Genomic DNA, 16,444 nt, shown 5'->3' on the forward strand with positions numbered 1-16,444 from the left:
TCTCTCTCTCTCTCTCTCTCTCTCTCTCTCTCTCTATCATTGGATTGTGAACTCCTTGAGAATGGGGATTTTTTTTTTACCACTCTCCTATGTATCCTCAGAACTCATCCCAGTATCTGGCACATAATAGAAGTTTAATGAATGCTTGTTGAGTGACTCCTCTTCCCTTTGGAGAGGAAAGGAACCTCTCCTTCACAGATTAGGAATCTTAGATTCACAAAGGTAAAATGAGCAAATAATGTTAGCTATTAAGGTTAGTTCTAAGTCTAAGAGCAGCACTGAAGTAGTGACAGCTATACCAAGAACTGAGATTGGCTCGTGTCTTGGGGCTTCCACTGGTTCAGGCAGAAATCTTCCCAGGATTCACTTACTCAGTTCTCTGATCCTGTCACTGATGGAGGCTGAACTCTGAAAGATGAGCTAGCCTCTCTCATTCTAAGGGGTCACTGAAGTCATGGCAGAAAAAAGTAGGAAGCATTAAGGGTAAACCGAGGAAAGCAGTGACAGCTGGTTCTTCAAAGATGAAAGGAGTTAATGCATGCCTTGAGACAAAAGTTGTGAGATGCTTCTGTGGGAGTGACATGGGGCAGGCACTGTTAGTACTCCAAAAATAGATCTGCTAACTCTTCCTCTTTCCTCTTCCAACTCCCCTCACTCTTTCTTCCCTTAAACTGTGAGCTCCTTGAGAGCAGGGACTTTGGTTTTTGTCCTTTTTTGTCAGGACAGTATCTGGCACTTTTTTGTTTTTGCTCCATCATGTCTGACTCTTTGTAACCTCACTTGGGGTTTTCTTATAAAAGATACTGGAGCACTTTGCCATTTCCTTCTCCAGCTCATTTTACAGATTAAGAATCTGAGGCAAACAGGATGAAGTGACTTGCCCAGGGTCACACTGCTACTAAGTGTCTGAGGCTGGGTCTGTACTCAGGTCTTCCTGACTCCAGGCTTAGCACTCTATCCACTGTACTACCTGGCCACATCTAGCACTTAGTAGGAGCTTAATAAAATGCCTGTTGAATGATGACTTTGGAGAGGAAAGGAACCCAATACCTTCCTCAGGTCTGTGCTTATTCATTGAAAGACTTGTTTCTGCTTCTTAAAATTTAACTTTCTGGTCACTTAGCCTTTTTATACCAGCTCATCTAATTTATGTGCACCACTACCCAGATAGAGCAGAGGTCAGCAACAGGGCAGGAGGAGAAAGATAGATATAAAACCTCAGTATCTCACCAAAATACTCTTTTCTGTCCTGAAGCTCTGAGCTCATAAAAGAGAATTATTGATTCATTTTTATAACTTCCTGGGGCAGAGAGAGAAAAACATTTGCCAAGATGCATCTAGAGAGTGTGAATCAGCAGGCTAGTCTGCCTGGGGTGGAGAGGAAAGGATTGGGACTAGCTGGCCTGGCACCAGAGGCAGGGATTTTACAAGTTTCTTTCCCATTTTTACTTAGTCTGTCTTGAAAGGAAAAACCCTTCCCAGAGGAGAACTGAGGAAATGGCTAGGGAATATACTAAAGTCTAAGGGGAGGGGTAGCCCAGTCCACACAAAGAGGGGTACAGTGTGTGTATAAGAAGGGATGACAACTCTGTTCATTAACCCAGCATACAATAGCAGCACATCACCATAACTGCTAAATCTGCCTCTAAACCAATGCTTTTTCTATAAAATAGCAGGTCACATAAATCCTACTCAAGTGGAATACTGTATAAAATTATAGTTACCTTGTAATGAATTTCTTCTCATTGACACATATCAGAGAAGGGGACTGGTGAGGATTGGTGGTCATTTTTCTCCCCTCATTCAGACTGACTGAAATGACAAAAAAAAAATCAACGTTGATGTTTGTTTCAGATGGTTCTTGACTATGTCTATTGGGGGGCAAAAAATGAAGAAAAGAAATATCTGGTATGTTCAGTGATGGGAATTATTACATTCAAATGCACACTGATTTTTTTGTAGTTAAATGAGCGTTTCACCAAAATTTTCATTCCAAATGCTTTGTTGCTGTTGTTCCAAGAGAAAATTTGTGTAGTGAAATGAGGTGCAGGCATGTGATACTATTGTGCAGAGAATAAGAGTGAGTTGAGGCCTGGGTTTAAGGTAAATTTAGGTGTGGATTTATTGATTAAGCATGCCACTGCCTGGAGTATACACTCAAATCAGGCAGCTCTGAATTGGGGTACACACAGTGCTTATAAAGGCTAAAAACACAAAAACTGCTATTGGGGAGGGGAGCTAGCATAAGCAATGACATACAGAAGCCAAGAATTGCTATTAGTTAGATCTATAGCTCAGGGCTAATTTGCACAAGGGTACAAAGGTGCAACTTTTCCTGGAACAAGGGGGTCCCTCCCAGAATAGGGTGGAGGGTACAGGGTGATGTACAGGCTAGGGGTTATGTTCTGCATAAAGGGTGGGGGGTGTTGGATGATGGAGACAAGCTAGGGTCATGTTCTAGGTAAAGGGTTTGGGGACCCTGTTTGGTCAGCAGGAACAGAAGAGGGTGGTCTCTTCTTAAGATAAACTTGTGCCATAACCCTGGGACTACGTCTTGGGCAATACTCAAGACTATGCTTTGAGCTGTTTCAAGCTATTACAGAGTATAGGAAAAAGGCTAAAGACAAATATATAAAGGGTTTAATGTTGGCCTTCAAATCAGGAGATGGGTGATTAGGATTTGGGCACAATAATACTTGCATATACTTTTTAGATATACTCAGGGACAACCCCACCAACCCTCCATTACTAACTCATTCATATCTTCTCTCCAGATTTAAAGGCAGTCTAGTGGGTCTGCTCTGGAGTAATCTGGGAAATTACAGAAGCTTTAATATGTTTAGTCCTCACACAGGAATAAAACCAAGGAAGTTTCTCATAAGGTGATTTTTCTTGTCTCAATATTAAACACTGAATTTGTAGGTTTAGATGAAAGTCACTATTAATGTGGCCTTGTAATTTATTAGTAATATCAAGTAATATTTAAAAAAACATTTATTTTTTATCAAGTAACATAGGTAAAGGCAGCTAGGGGACTCAGTGGATAGAGCACTGGGCCTGGGGTGAGGAAAACCTGAGTTCAAATCCAGCCTCATATGCTTACTAGCTGTGTAACCCTTGGCAAGTCACTTAACATGTTTGCCTTACTACATGGGAGAAGGAAATGACAAACTACTCCAGTATCTTTGCTGAGATGGACATGTATTGGTATGGACAGCATTGGTATGCTATGGTCCACAGGGTCCCAAAGAGTTGGACATGACTGAACAATAGCAAACATAGATGAACATTTAAGCCAAGCGTAGAAGGCTGCCATACAGCCAGGGTCACCTCTTTAACCCCCTCCTACCTTCCCATTTGCTTTGGGGAGGAGGTAGTCTCTTAAGAAAGAAATGTGCTTTGGGAAAATAGGGAGGGACTGGGGCCGAGATAATTGGAAAATTTATATAATTTTGGACCAAGTTAGGGAACTGGCCAGTTTAGTAAATCCATTCTTCTATTTCATCTTTGAGCAGTGTCTCTCATATGTAATCTGCAGAAGGGAGTATATTCCTTTTTTTATGAAAGCAATTCAACCCAAATGGACAAATTCTGCCCCCATAAAACAAACGGAAATGCAGGTAGTCAGGCAGGCTGAAATCATGCTCTGACTTGACCAGCTTGCTAAGCTTTGCTTATCCTTCTAGCCAAGCTTAAGCCAGTGAGCTTTGGAGAGTGAGTTCTGACATTAGTGACCTTCTTCCTTGTAATATTTTCAGCTCAGTGGTACCAAGTTTTAGCTAGAGGGTTTAAGTGGAAAATGTCCATTTCACTCCATTTTCTTCAGTAATGGAATACCTTATTGCTTGGACCTCTATGCCCATGAGCAGAATTAGACTGGAAGAAAGCAGAGGAAGATGCTGGATTCCAAGTCATAAAGTCTGGGAGCTAAGTTCTACGACTTAAACAATGCAGTGCTCTCCTGTGTAATTATACTGACCAAGCTTGGCTCCAGAGAAGAGCTGAAAAAATACATGACTCTCCCTTCTTTGCAGCGGTGGGGAGTTATGGGTACAGAATATTGTATATGCCGTCAGACTTGATTAATGTGTTGAACATTTTTAACTGCTTTTCCCCCTCCCTTTTTCCTGTTAAATCTTTGTTACTGGGGATAAATCTTTGTGTAGGGCAAGGTTGAGGAACATAGTTTAAAAAAACAAAGGTTCTATTTTTAAAGTTGGTAATAAAAATGAGATTAAAAATAAATAAAATTACAATAGTAAAAAGGATACAGTGCTTTCTACTCATATTTCTCTTTTCATTGCCAGTCTGCTTCGAGTTCCTTTGGAGGTAAACCATGCACAATTCATAGTCTTCCTCCTCTAGGAAACCTTTCCAGGTGAACACTATGTATTTCACTCTTCCATCTACCCCTTTCCCTAGGGACTCTTTATTAATTTTCAAAATTACATATTATAGTTCAAACATATGATGATGCACAATTTTCTTGGGACTGCTGACCCCTAGGCATTCTCTAATCTTCTTATCTGAATATAGTCCTGTTGACCTACACTGGTTGTTCAGGTCTAATATCTGTAACAGGGGTGGGGAACCTGCAGCCTTGAGGCCACATGTGACCTTCTAGGTCCTTGGGTGTAGCCTTTTGGCTGAGTCCAAGTTTTACAGAACAAATCCTTTTATTAAGGGGATCTATTCTGTGAAGTGTGGATTCAGTCAAAGGGCCCATACTTAAGGACTTAGAAAGCAACACGTGGTCTTGAGAATGCAGGTTCCCCATCTCCAATCTATACCATGAGAATTTTCCTACAATATTATTTTCCCCTCAGCACATATCATTTCTTGTAGAGCACATGGCTATTTAACAAAAACACTCCATGAATTAAGATTTATGAAAGACTTATTAAGAAATTATACAATTTATAAAATTAAGAAAGATTGTGTGTATTATGACCTTCAGGGCACAAGGGTGTGTGTAGGCTTGCTTCTTTATCTCCCAATTATTACAGAAGATAACCAGAAGGACCAGCATATGTGGGATGCTTTCTTGAAGTCAAAATCATGATCATGAGTGAATGAATAAATTAATGAATGAATGAAAAAGAATTTATTTACAGCTCACTGCACGCAAAGCCAGTGTTAGTAACATGCATTTGTATCTTCCATACAAATATGAAATTAACTCAGTGCCTGTCCTCCAGGAACTTAACTTCTAATGGGGGAGATGATATATAGGAAGGCTTCAGTTACAAGTCAAGCTGAAGCTAGCTTACATGTATATAGCATGCAGAATTTGGCAGGACATTTCCCTCACCAAGTCCATGTGAAGTAGGATCACAGGATTTAGAAGTCCAAATGCCTTTAGCAAAAATCTAATCTAATCCCTGCATTTTGCAATTGAAGAATCCAAGGCCTTGAGAGATGATATTTATTACCCACATCTTACAGATGAGCAAACAGGCTCAGTAAAGTGACTTTCCCAGGGCCATGCAGCTGGTAAATGGTTCAAGCTAGGACTCAAACCGAGGTCTTTGGTCTTTAAATCAAGTGTTCTTTTTGCTTCCCCAAGCTGTACATCAACAAAGGACTGAACGAAGCAAATTTGGTGGTTTTCTCATTGGTTCTCATGGCTGTGTTTTATTTTGACCTGGGCCTGTGATTTATTTCATGTTGCGAACTCCCAATGAAGAAACTCTTTTTTTTTTTTTTAACCAATGAAGATTGATGACTATTCTGTAGCTTTTGGTTTTATAGAGCTGCCAGAGGCACTGAGAGATTAAGCAATTTTGCCATTCATAGTCAGAATGTGTCAAAGGCTAGACTTGAACTCAGACCTCCCTCTGCATCCTCTTTTCCATTGATTTTTTGTATCGATAAACAAAAATAGCTAATGTATCTTTAGCAAAACTGTATATTAGTGCTGTATTTACACTGTGAATCACACTCACTGGTAACCCAAGCTAGATGGAATAAAACCACTTTTCTGTTGGTCATTGGCCATCACATGGCCTAAGGAGATTTCAGGTGGTTGGATAAAAGGATTGGTGATGCCTTTAAATCATTTCATGGCTTTACAAAGGAAGCTTATTGAATAAAATGAAACAGAAGAATGCAAAACCAAAACCAAAATACATTCCTTTTCCCCCTCACTGTTAAATGAAAATTGGGCTGGTCACAGATGAACCTGAGATTTAAGAACAGAATATTTTAGAAATACCTGAAGAGTCAGGACATGCTTCTGGCAAATGAGTCATCAATAATGAAGAGTGAGAGAAAGCAGTCTTTTGCTGTTTTTCTTTCTTCTACTATGAATCTGATGAGGGTGGATCTTGAAGCTTATTTTTTTCTATGGAGACCTAAAGGACTCACTGGCCTCAACCCATTCCCCTAGATGTTTGAAAGGAAGAAAGCAGGGGCACCAAACAGCAAAAGCAAAGAGGGCATGATGAAGAGAGACAGTCAGGAAATATGTATTTTGATATATTTAACAAATATTTGGTTATTTGTTTATTTTAGAACAAATCAATAGCAATAGATTTAAAGAATATCAACACTTACAGGCATAAATTTCAGTCCCTGGTAGATTCAGCTATGTGGAATTGATAATTTAATCAATTAATGTTAAGCATTTATTAAGTGCCTTTTGTATGCCAAATATTCTCTTTAGGGCTGGAAATACAGAAACAATTAAATAATCCCTACACTTAATTAAAATTCAACAAGGTCACTAGTTGAACCAAAGTACCTTTTAGGATCTTACTGTTTTTTTTTTTCTTTTTGCAGTGGGGAAGGCAGGGCAATTGAGGTTAAGTGACTTGCCCAAGACCACACAACTAGTAAGTATTAAGTATCTGAGGCTGGATTTGAACTCAGGTCCTCCTGACTCCAGGGTCTGTGCTCTATTCACTGTGCCACCTAGCCTCCCCAGGATCTTACTTTCTTTGGGGGTGGGGAGTAGGGAATACAAGATGTTTATGTGTATGTGTGTGTGTATACCTATATATGTACACACACATACATAGATAGTTATCTATAGTTATTTACATAGTTATGTATACACATAGTTATATACATTGCTTCTTGGGCAGATATTTTTCACACTTACTCATTGGTTTGTATTAATGATGTAGTTAAGAGAAATCCCCAAGTTTTTCCCCACACACACATCTCAATGTTTCAATCCTCTCCATTGTACCCTGATGTAGTAGATTTTACATTTTTTTTTTAAAGCAATCGGGGTTAAGTAACTTGCTCAAGGTTACACGGCCAGTTATTTCTGGGTGTGGTGCTGAGTATCTGGGCCCGGAATTGATCCAGGTCATCCCAACACTGGAGCCAGTGCTCTTACTCGCTGAGCCACCTGGATGCCCCTAAGCAATTGGGGTTAAGTAACTTTCTCAAGGTTACATGGCCAGGTGTTTCTGGGGGTGGGTGCTAAGTGTCTGAGCCTGGGATTCGATCTCCAGGTCATCCCAACACTGGAGCCTGTGCTCTTACTCACTGAGCCACCTGGCCGCCTGAGATTTTACATTTTTCCTCTTAAAATTTCATCTTCTTCGATCTGTCCCACCAGATGTTCAAACTCTTTTTGTGGACCCCAATTCTGCAATATACTAGCTAAACTTTCCATTTACTAATTGAATTTCATGCCACCTTTTTCTTTGATTCCAATATCCTTTCAAATTATTATCTTTTGTCTCTCCTTCCACAGAAAAAAGAGTCCCTCTTTCCTTGTTCATCTACTTCCTCTCTCCCTCTTTACTTCTTAGACCCTATAATCTGGTTTACAATCCTAACACTCATTTGAAACTCTTCTTTCCAAGGTCACTGATTATCTTTCATCTGCTAGATCTTATAGCCTTTACTCATTCTTCATCCTCACTGCAGCTTTTGACACTAGGCCTTTGGGATATTCTGTATTTGGGATATTTCTCTATTCTATATTTGACACCCACCTTTGGGGATATTCTCTCTTCCCTAAGTTTTCATGGCACTCCTCCCTCCTGGTTCTCTTCCTATATCTCAGTTCACTCCCTAGTCTCCTTTGATGAACCCTCATCTATGTCCTTGACCTGGTTCCTGAGCAAAGCCCAGGGCTCTGTCCTGGGTCCTTATGTCTATTTGCTTTACCTTCTCTCTTGGTGATGTCATCAGTTCCTATGGCTTCCATCATCATTTTTAAGCAAATTGCAAAACTACATATCGAATCCTTTTCTTTCTTTTGAACTCCAGACACACATCTGCAGCTGCCAGTTGCTCGTGTCTCCTTGAAAGTGCCATAGGTATCTCACACTCAACATGTTCAAAGCAGAACCCATTCTGGTCCCCCCCCCCCAGATCCATTTGCCCTCTCACTATGGCTATTTCTATTGAATGGCCATTATCCATTCAGGCAATCAGATTTTCAACCTTGAACTCATCCTTGTATCTTCTTTCTCTCTATATCTCTCACTTATCTAAATGGTTAACCAGTCTTTTCAATTCTTCTTCCAAGATATTTTTATCATTCTTCATCTTTGTTAATGTTCTCATTATCTTGATATAGGCCCTTATCACCTCTTATCTGGAATGTTACATTGTTTTTCAGTTGTGTCCAACCAAATCTTTGTGATCCCATTTGGGATTTTCCTTTCAAAGATACTGGAGTTTGCCATTTCCTTCTTCAGCTCATTTTACAGATGAGGAAACTAAGGCAAACAAGGTAAGGTGACTTGGCCAGGGTCACATAGCTTGAAAGTGTCAGAGGTCAGATTTGAACTCACTTAGATGAGTTTTCCTCCATCCAGGTCCAGCACTAACAGCAATTTCCTCCATCCAATGGAGGACTGCACAAAATGATGAAAAAGCCTACAAGCTCTGGGAGAGGACTCATGCCAGGGAAAATTGAAGACAATGTGAGCTCCAGTAAATGACCTAAAGCCTGTGGGTACTTTTAATGTAGAGCACCAATGAGGCCTGAGACAAGACTGACCTCACAGGGACTGAAATATATAGGTGCCCTGAGTGTGGATGGACCATGTGAACCATATGCCTTGATTTGAATCAATCACTAAGGAAAAGAACCCATATCAATTAGAATAAGAGGGCAAAGTTAAAATAGAATCTCATCACTCATTTCTGAAAGAAACTTCAAATTAAAAGCATCTAGGAATATTAGAGCAGAAATCCAGTGTTTCCAGGTAAAAGAAAAATGCTGTAAGCACCCAGAATGAATGCAGGTACCAGATAATCTCAATTACGATCACACAAGACTATGCTGCAACTACAATCAAGGAAAGACAATCTTACAAAACAATATTCCAAAAGGCAAAAGACTAAAGCTTACTATCAAGAATAACCTACCCAGAAAAACTGGATATAATCTTATTGGAAAAAAATGAAACTTGAATAAAATAGAGGATTTTAAAGCATTCCTAAGAGGAACAGTTGTTTAGGATCTATGAAATGCAAACACTTTAGATAGAAGAAACCTAGAAAGATAAATATTTTGGAGCAATTGGAAGGAAATAGATGATGATGATGTGTTCACATGCTAAAAGGGAGAGAAGAGACACGTTTCATTTCAGAATATCACTGACCACCCTCTCCTCTGAGTTCAAATCCAGCCTCAGACACTTATGAGCTGGGTGACCCTGGGCAAGTCACATAACCCTGTGTGCCTCAGTTTCTTAATTTCTAAAATGAGCTGGAGAAGGAAATGGCAAACCATTCCAGTATCTTTGCCAACCAAATCCCAAATTGGCTCACAAAAGTTGGACAAGACTGAAAAATGACTGAACAGAACTGTGGGTATATCCCAGGATCATTCTGGGTGCTCTTCTCTCTCTCTCTCTCTCTCTCTCTCTCTCTCTCTCTCTGTCTTCCTGTCTCCCTCTCTTCCTCCTCTCCCTTTCTCTCTCTCCCACACTCACACACACACACATACATACCATGCATACATACACACACTTTATCTACACCTAAGAGTTAAATCATCATCTCTATGTAAGTGACTCTCAAATATATATATATATATATATATATATATATATATATCCAACCCTAGTCTCTCTTCTGAGTGCCTGTTTTTCATTTTTAACTGCCTATTAGATATTTTGTACTGGATGCCTCTCGTGCCTCTCAAAGAGATCATGTCAAAAATTTGATTTATTATCTCTCCTCCCACATCCATTCTTCCAAACTTCCCTATTTCTTTGGAAGGCACCATTGCCATTTTTCTTGCCACCCAGTTTCACAAACTTGGAATCATCTTCAACACCCCACTGTTCCTCATTCCACATATCCACTCAGCTACCAAGTGTTGTGTCCATTATTTGTCACCCTTTTTCTTCTTCAAGGCCACAGCCCTATTTCAAGATCTCATCTACTGTAGGCTAATATAATAGTCTGCTAATTGATCTACCCTTTCTGAGATATCCTCCAAACAGCTGCAAAAATAATCATCCTAAAACACTGGTCTGACCACGTCATTCAGTAAAGTCCAGCAGACCTTCTAGGAGTACCTCGAAGATAAAATACTTAAACTCTCCTACTTGATATTTAAGTCCTTTACAACCTTCCTTCATTCTGCCTTTCCATCTTTATTATACATCATTGCCCTTCACACACTCTAGAGTTCAGACAGTTACCTAGTTGCTGCTTTTCACTCACATCTCTCACACACTCCCCCCATGCCTGGAATGCTCAACCTCCTCACCTATGATTCTTAGAATACTTGCTTCTTTCAAAACCCAATTCAATTTCTATCTTCTACATGAGGACTTCCATGCAACCCCCAGGTGCTTGTGCCTCCCTTCATCAATCATCTTGTATTATTTTGTATGTATCCTGAAAACTATATAACTATATGTAGCCAAATATATAACTATATAGATATATAACTACACACACATATACACACATCTATCTATCTGTCTGTCTATCTATCTATAACTTTATATGTATATAATATTACTGACCATATTAACCTCCTTCTCCAATGGTTTTTCTTTGCCTATAGGATAAAGTAAAACTACTTTGTTGGCTCATAAAGTCTTTTATTGTCTGTGTCCAACCTATCCCACTAAACATCCCAAATTAATCTCACTTATGCACTTTGTGTATTTGTTCCATTTGTTCCCTGTACATGATGTTTAAAATCCCGTTTCCATGTCTTTCCACAAGCTTTCCCCAATTTGGGATGTTGGTCCTTCTTAGTTCAAGTGTCTTCTCCTATAGGAAGCCTTTGCCATTAGGGAGCCTACCAAAAATTTCATTAATTTTGTAAACATGTTGTATTTACTTGAGTCTTTCTTATTTCCCTTTCTGTAGAGTATAAACTCCTTAAGGGAAGAGATTGTTCCATTTTTTAATTTGTATCCCCAGTGCTTAGCATGGTGCCTAGTATACAGTAGGTATTTAATAAATGATTGTTTAATTGAATTACTTAATTCATTCAATTAATTGCTAAAAAAAAAAATAGTGAGCTTGACAGGACTGAAGGCAGAGTCCAGAAGTATTCTACTAGAGACCTCACTCCCACATTGGCAGAATACATTGATCAATGTTCCTTTGGCTATGGTTTTCAGCTAGCTATGGAATTACCGAATTATACTGTCATCCAGCCATATCTTGTCCATGTACACAGTCAAAAGAAGGTTATCAAATGCCTTGCAGAAATTAAGATATTGGTAACATTTTCCCAGTTTACTCATCTAGTAATCCTACCCCAAAACAAAAGAAATGAAATGATATTAGGTTGGCAATTCTAAATAAAAATGGCTTCAGCTCTGATAGGTTAATCAACTGTGTGACCCTGTGGATGCCTCTCTACATCTCCGGGTCTCAGTTTCCTTGTGTGTAAAATAAACGAATGGTTAGATGACCTATAAGGTTAATTCTAATTCTAAACTTCTGACTCAGCCATAAACGAATTAGAACTACTGGAGGTATTTATGCCCAAATAGTCCTCAAACAGGGAACAATTTGGTATGGTGAAAAGAATAAAGATAGATTTGAAGTCACAGGAATTGTGTTTATATCACAGCTTTGCCTCCTTACTACCTGTGTGATGTCAATCCAGTTACTTAACTTCCTAAAGCCTCAGTTTCCTCCTCTGTAAAATGGGATAATTGAGCTACATGGCTTCTGAGTTCCCTTTCAGCTCCCAAGTCTATGGTCCTATGACCTTTAAGGCTCCTAATAGCTTTAAACTGATGACTATGTTTAGAATTTCAACATTGTATGGTTATGTCATGTCTGGATATATCATGATATAGATGTTATTATTGTTAGTAAGAATTGTTATTGTCCCAAATGGAACTCATTATACTCCCTCCAAACTCATCTTTCTTTCAAACTATATAATTTCCATTGAGAGTACCATTGACCTTCCTAGTCAAATGGTTCATGGCTTTGGAGTCAACTTAACTCTTCATTCTTCCTCACAACTCATATCCCCAGCATTTTTAGTCTTGCCTATTCTTCCTCCACATTTCCTGCATTCATCTTTTTCTCTTCCCTAGTCTAGATCCTCATCTGTTTCCAGTTTCTCCCACCTCCAGTCCATCCTCCACTCAACTCCCCAAATAATCTTCCTAAGGCATGAGTTCTGATCACATCACCCTCTTGCTCAAAAACATCCAATGGCTCCCTGTTGCCTCTATGAATAAAATAAAACTTCTCAATTTGGTATCTAATGTCCATGGCAGTCTCATTGATCTTTCTGGACTTGTCTTACTCTCCTTTGTGTAAGCTCTATTCCAGTCAAACTTGTCTGTTCCCATTTGTGAACTCAGTTTTCCATGCCCCATTTCTGTGCCTTTGGGAAGAAGTCTCCCTCCCAGGCCTGAAATATTCTTTCTCCACATCTCTTGGAACTCTTGGATTTCTTCAAATCTCAGGCTCGATCCCAGGACTTTCCTGCTGCCCTCTCTGTTATTGCTTTCTCCCTTCTCAAATTATCCTGGATTTACTTAAACTAATTACTTTTCTCTCCAAGTAATTGCTTCAGTATTCTATTACTGAATATTTTACTTGAAGGGTCATAGCAAATACTTTAATTGTGCTTAAAATGAACCAATGTAAAATTAATGTTACTTTGGATTATATGCAAACATGAGGCATAAATTGTAGGAGAGCTGGATTTTTAACCTAGGGCTGATGATTATCACAGTCTCCCAATCTTATCTATCTCTAGGGTTTTATCTTCTTGTCCTGCTTTATAAGAAAGGATGGTTTAAAGCAAACTTAAAAAATTTTTTTTTTTTACAAAAAAGCCATTTTCAAATGCAATAAAGCAAGAATTCCCATATGTAAGGCATTTTCTAATTTACCAACTACTTTCCTCATGTGAGCTCTGAGGGGGTGGGGTAATGAAATTATCACTCCATTTTATAGGTGATAAAACTGAGGCCCTGGATTCAGCAACTTGCCAAAAAGCTTATGTAACTAATGTGTCAGAATTAGGATTGGAACTCCTGTCTTTTGATTCCAGGGCCAGGGTCTGCCCCACTACCCTTCCATTATTTCTCAAATATTACATAGTTTGAACATCCCAATATTCAGGGAAGGCATTGGGAGCATAGTTCTAGCCAACTACAGAGCACAGAAAATCCTAGGAACCTGGAATCCGGAAGATCTAAGTTCCAATCTTGCCTTAAACATTAACTGTGTGAATTTGGGGGCGACACTCCTCTTTGCCTCAGTTTCTTTGGCTTGAAATGGGGATATTGAAAGGTTGTTTGAAATATCAAACGAGATAATAGTTTTAAAGTCCTAGAAGCTGGCTAGAAAATGCTAATTATTGTTACAGTTATCATGGGCAATCTACAATGTTTAGATTTAAAATACTTTAAGAACAAGGGGATCTTTTAAAGCTCAAGGAGACCGCCCAAGGACTGTTGCTTTGAACCTGGAAAAAAGAATGAAAAGTGCGGTTCAGTGAGAGATGGTCTGACCCACGTGGGCTTCGGGATCTCTTTATTAGCAGGACAGGTGCAGCCTGGATGACGTCAGGGCCCATGCTCTCAACTTGGAGCCCTGTTAACCAGACTTGAAGGAGCTGAATGGGGAGGGGGGGGGGGGAGGGCAGGCTCCTCCTTTCCCCTGCCTTCATTCCATACATTCTCAAGATGAGAAGCAGTGAATCCTCCTAGCCACGGGCAAGGGATGCCCACGCCCTGTAAAAAGTTGACTTACCTGGTCGGGAGGTCAGAACCACGGAGGAAAGGAGAGGATTTGTCTGGTTTTCCTCTGAGCATGGCAGGGAGCTCTCTTCCGGACGGATGTCCCTCCACGGCCTTATAAAGTCCAAGAAGCTGTTAATTATTACTCTAACTCTTTACAAGCTGGGGCGTGTAGGAAACCTGAGACACTCCCCGTGGCTCAGTGCATGTTGGGAGTGTTTATTTTCCTCGAGAGGAGCAGCTGATAGGAACACTCCCAGCCACACACCTGTAGGACAGGTAAATTGATACTCCAGTTAACGCTTTAGCGACTGCCTGTGATCTGATTCTCAGAACTTGCCTGAATTCCCTCAGGGCTGCGTACATACCCTCTAAGAGCAAGAGGAGGTCGCACTTACGTAACGTTTTCAGATCTCCCCCACAATGATCCTATGGCATGGGCAGTGCGAGCATTCTGGGACTCTTATGAGTTGGTTGAAACAGACTCAGGTTAAGTTATTGCCTTATAGCCACACAGCCTGGAGGGCATGGAATTCAAAAGCAGATTTTCCGATTCCAAGCCCAGGGCCCTTTTCACTCTAACGTCTACTAAAAAGTAACACTGATTGGGACTGAAAAGAATTCTTTTTTCTTATTTTCCGGCACATTTGAATGAGCTTGATTTGAATCCCTTCCTGCTGCCTACAGATGTTATAAGAGGGAAGAAAACATGGGCACTGCATGTGATTCAATTGAGAGAAACAGGCATTATTTACAGGTCCCAGTCCCTCTAACTACAAAAGGAGCCTCAGAAAAGCTTTGAGATCCCGAAAATGGCAAGTGCTACTCAGTATAGTATTAATTCCCTGCCCCGCCCCCCTTCGATTTCATTTTCCAGTGCTTATCACAGTGTCTGGCACATGGTATAATAAATTGACTCACTGAAGAGATGGGGAGCTCCTGGTATCAAAATTATATCATTCCCCACCCCCTCCTTCTTTGGACTAAATGTGGATTTCATTAGCAACTTCCTCCATAAAGCCCTATAGATCAGATATTTTCTACAATACCTTATTTTATAAAATGTTGCCTTGGCACTGTTGCACAGAGCCCAGTTTCTTCACATGATGGGTGAGCCAAAGTTGTATCCTGGTGCCTGCGAGGTTCACACGTCACAGAAAGAGAATGCTTGAGACTTTAACTTTGTGCAATAATAATGCTTACAGTTTATACTTATACACATCTTAACATTAACAAAACCCTGCAACCCTCAGAGGTGAATGAAACCAATATTGTTATACCTATTTTAAAAATGAAGACACTGAGGAGCATTGCCGGCATATAGCTACACTTCACATAACTAGTTAAGTTTCAGAATCAGAATTGGAACTCAGACTTATCAACTCTAAAGTCAATATTCTTTTTACTGTGATCACAGAATAATTAGCAGTGAAAGGAACATTCAAACAAACTATGCCTGCCTATTTTTATTTACAGCAGTATTTATATAGCTCTTTAAGGTTGACCAAGTCCTTTGTAGATATCTCATTTCATTGTAACATCTCTGTGAGGTGGGTGCCATCATTGTCCCCATTTTACAGAGGTATAAACTGAGGCAGAAAGAGGTTAAGTGACTTGCCTAGGTCATACAGCTAATAAGTATCTAAGGCTGGATTTGAACTCGGGGCTTCTTGACTCCAGGTTCAGTTTTCTAACCACACCTTTACCTAGCTACTTATCTGGTTGTGGGGTCCTGGACATACCAGTCTCATTATTTATAGTGATGATTTAAAGATGAAATATTCTGTTGGACTCAGAGGGTCATATGCTATTGAACTATGCACAGTTACTATGACAGTGGTAAAATTCATAGAATCGAATAGTCTGACATATTACTCAGAGTTTCCTTTGACCTGGATAGGCTGACCTTTGAATGCAATGTTTGCAGACTAAGTCACCAGGATGTCTTTGTTCAAACCAGACTGTTCATCTGCTGTTAGCCTATTGTTATCATTTCTCCATTATTGGGAGTTAGGCAATATTGCTTGGAAATACACTTCTCCAGATGTCCTTGGAACATGTCTTCTGATCATTTACTTTCCAGGTGACTTTCTTTAGCACATAATGGGGCTACTTGTGGCTTCCTATTCAGATCCCCAGACTTGGCAGTCCCTCCCAATAGGGATTAACAGGCAATGACTTGGAGTCAGTGACAATGATGGCAAGATTGCCTCTGATAGCATACTTACGAGTAAACAAAAGCAAAAGAATGAACCCGGATCTTAGGTCCATGATGGAGTCTT

At 39.8% G+C, this 16,444-nt stretch overlaps 1 protein-coding gene across 1 annotated transcript in view; it reads right to left on the bottom strand.

Annotated features, from left to right (window-relative positions):
- RASSF6 (Ras association domain family member 6) overlaps window positions 1-14,543 on the bottom strand; it is a 69,256-nt gene extending 54,713 nt beyond the window's left edge. Inside the window, 3 exon segments of the mRNA XM_069091716.1 lie at window positions 1,725-1,812; window positions 14,176-14,455; window positions 14,457-14,543. Of these exon segments, the coding sequence (XP_068947817.1) occupies window positions 1,725-1,812; window positions 14,176-14,455; window positions 14,457-14,528 (440 nt within the window). The 5' untranslated portion in view covers window positions 14,529-14,543.
- Between the last annotated feature and the right edge of the window lie 1,901 nt (window positions 14,544-16,444).

This window comes from Petaurus breviceps, unplaced genomic scaffold (genome assembly GCF_028583685.1).
Source record: "Petaurus breviceps papuanus isolate PSGF00001 unplaced genomic scaffold, PetGlider_PUasm1.0 126, whole genome shotgun sequence".
In the NCBI taxonomy this organism is placed as follows: domain Eukaryota; kingdom Metazoa; phylum Chordata; class Mammalia; order Diprotodontia; family Petauridae; genus Petaurus; species Petaurus breviceps.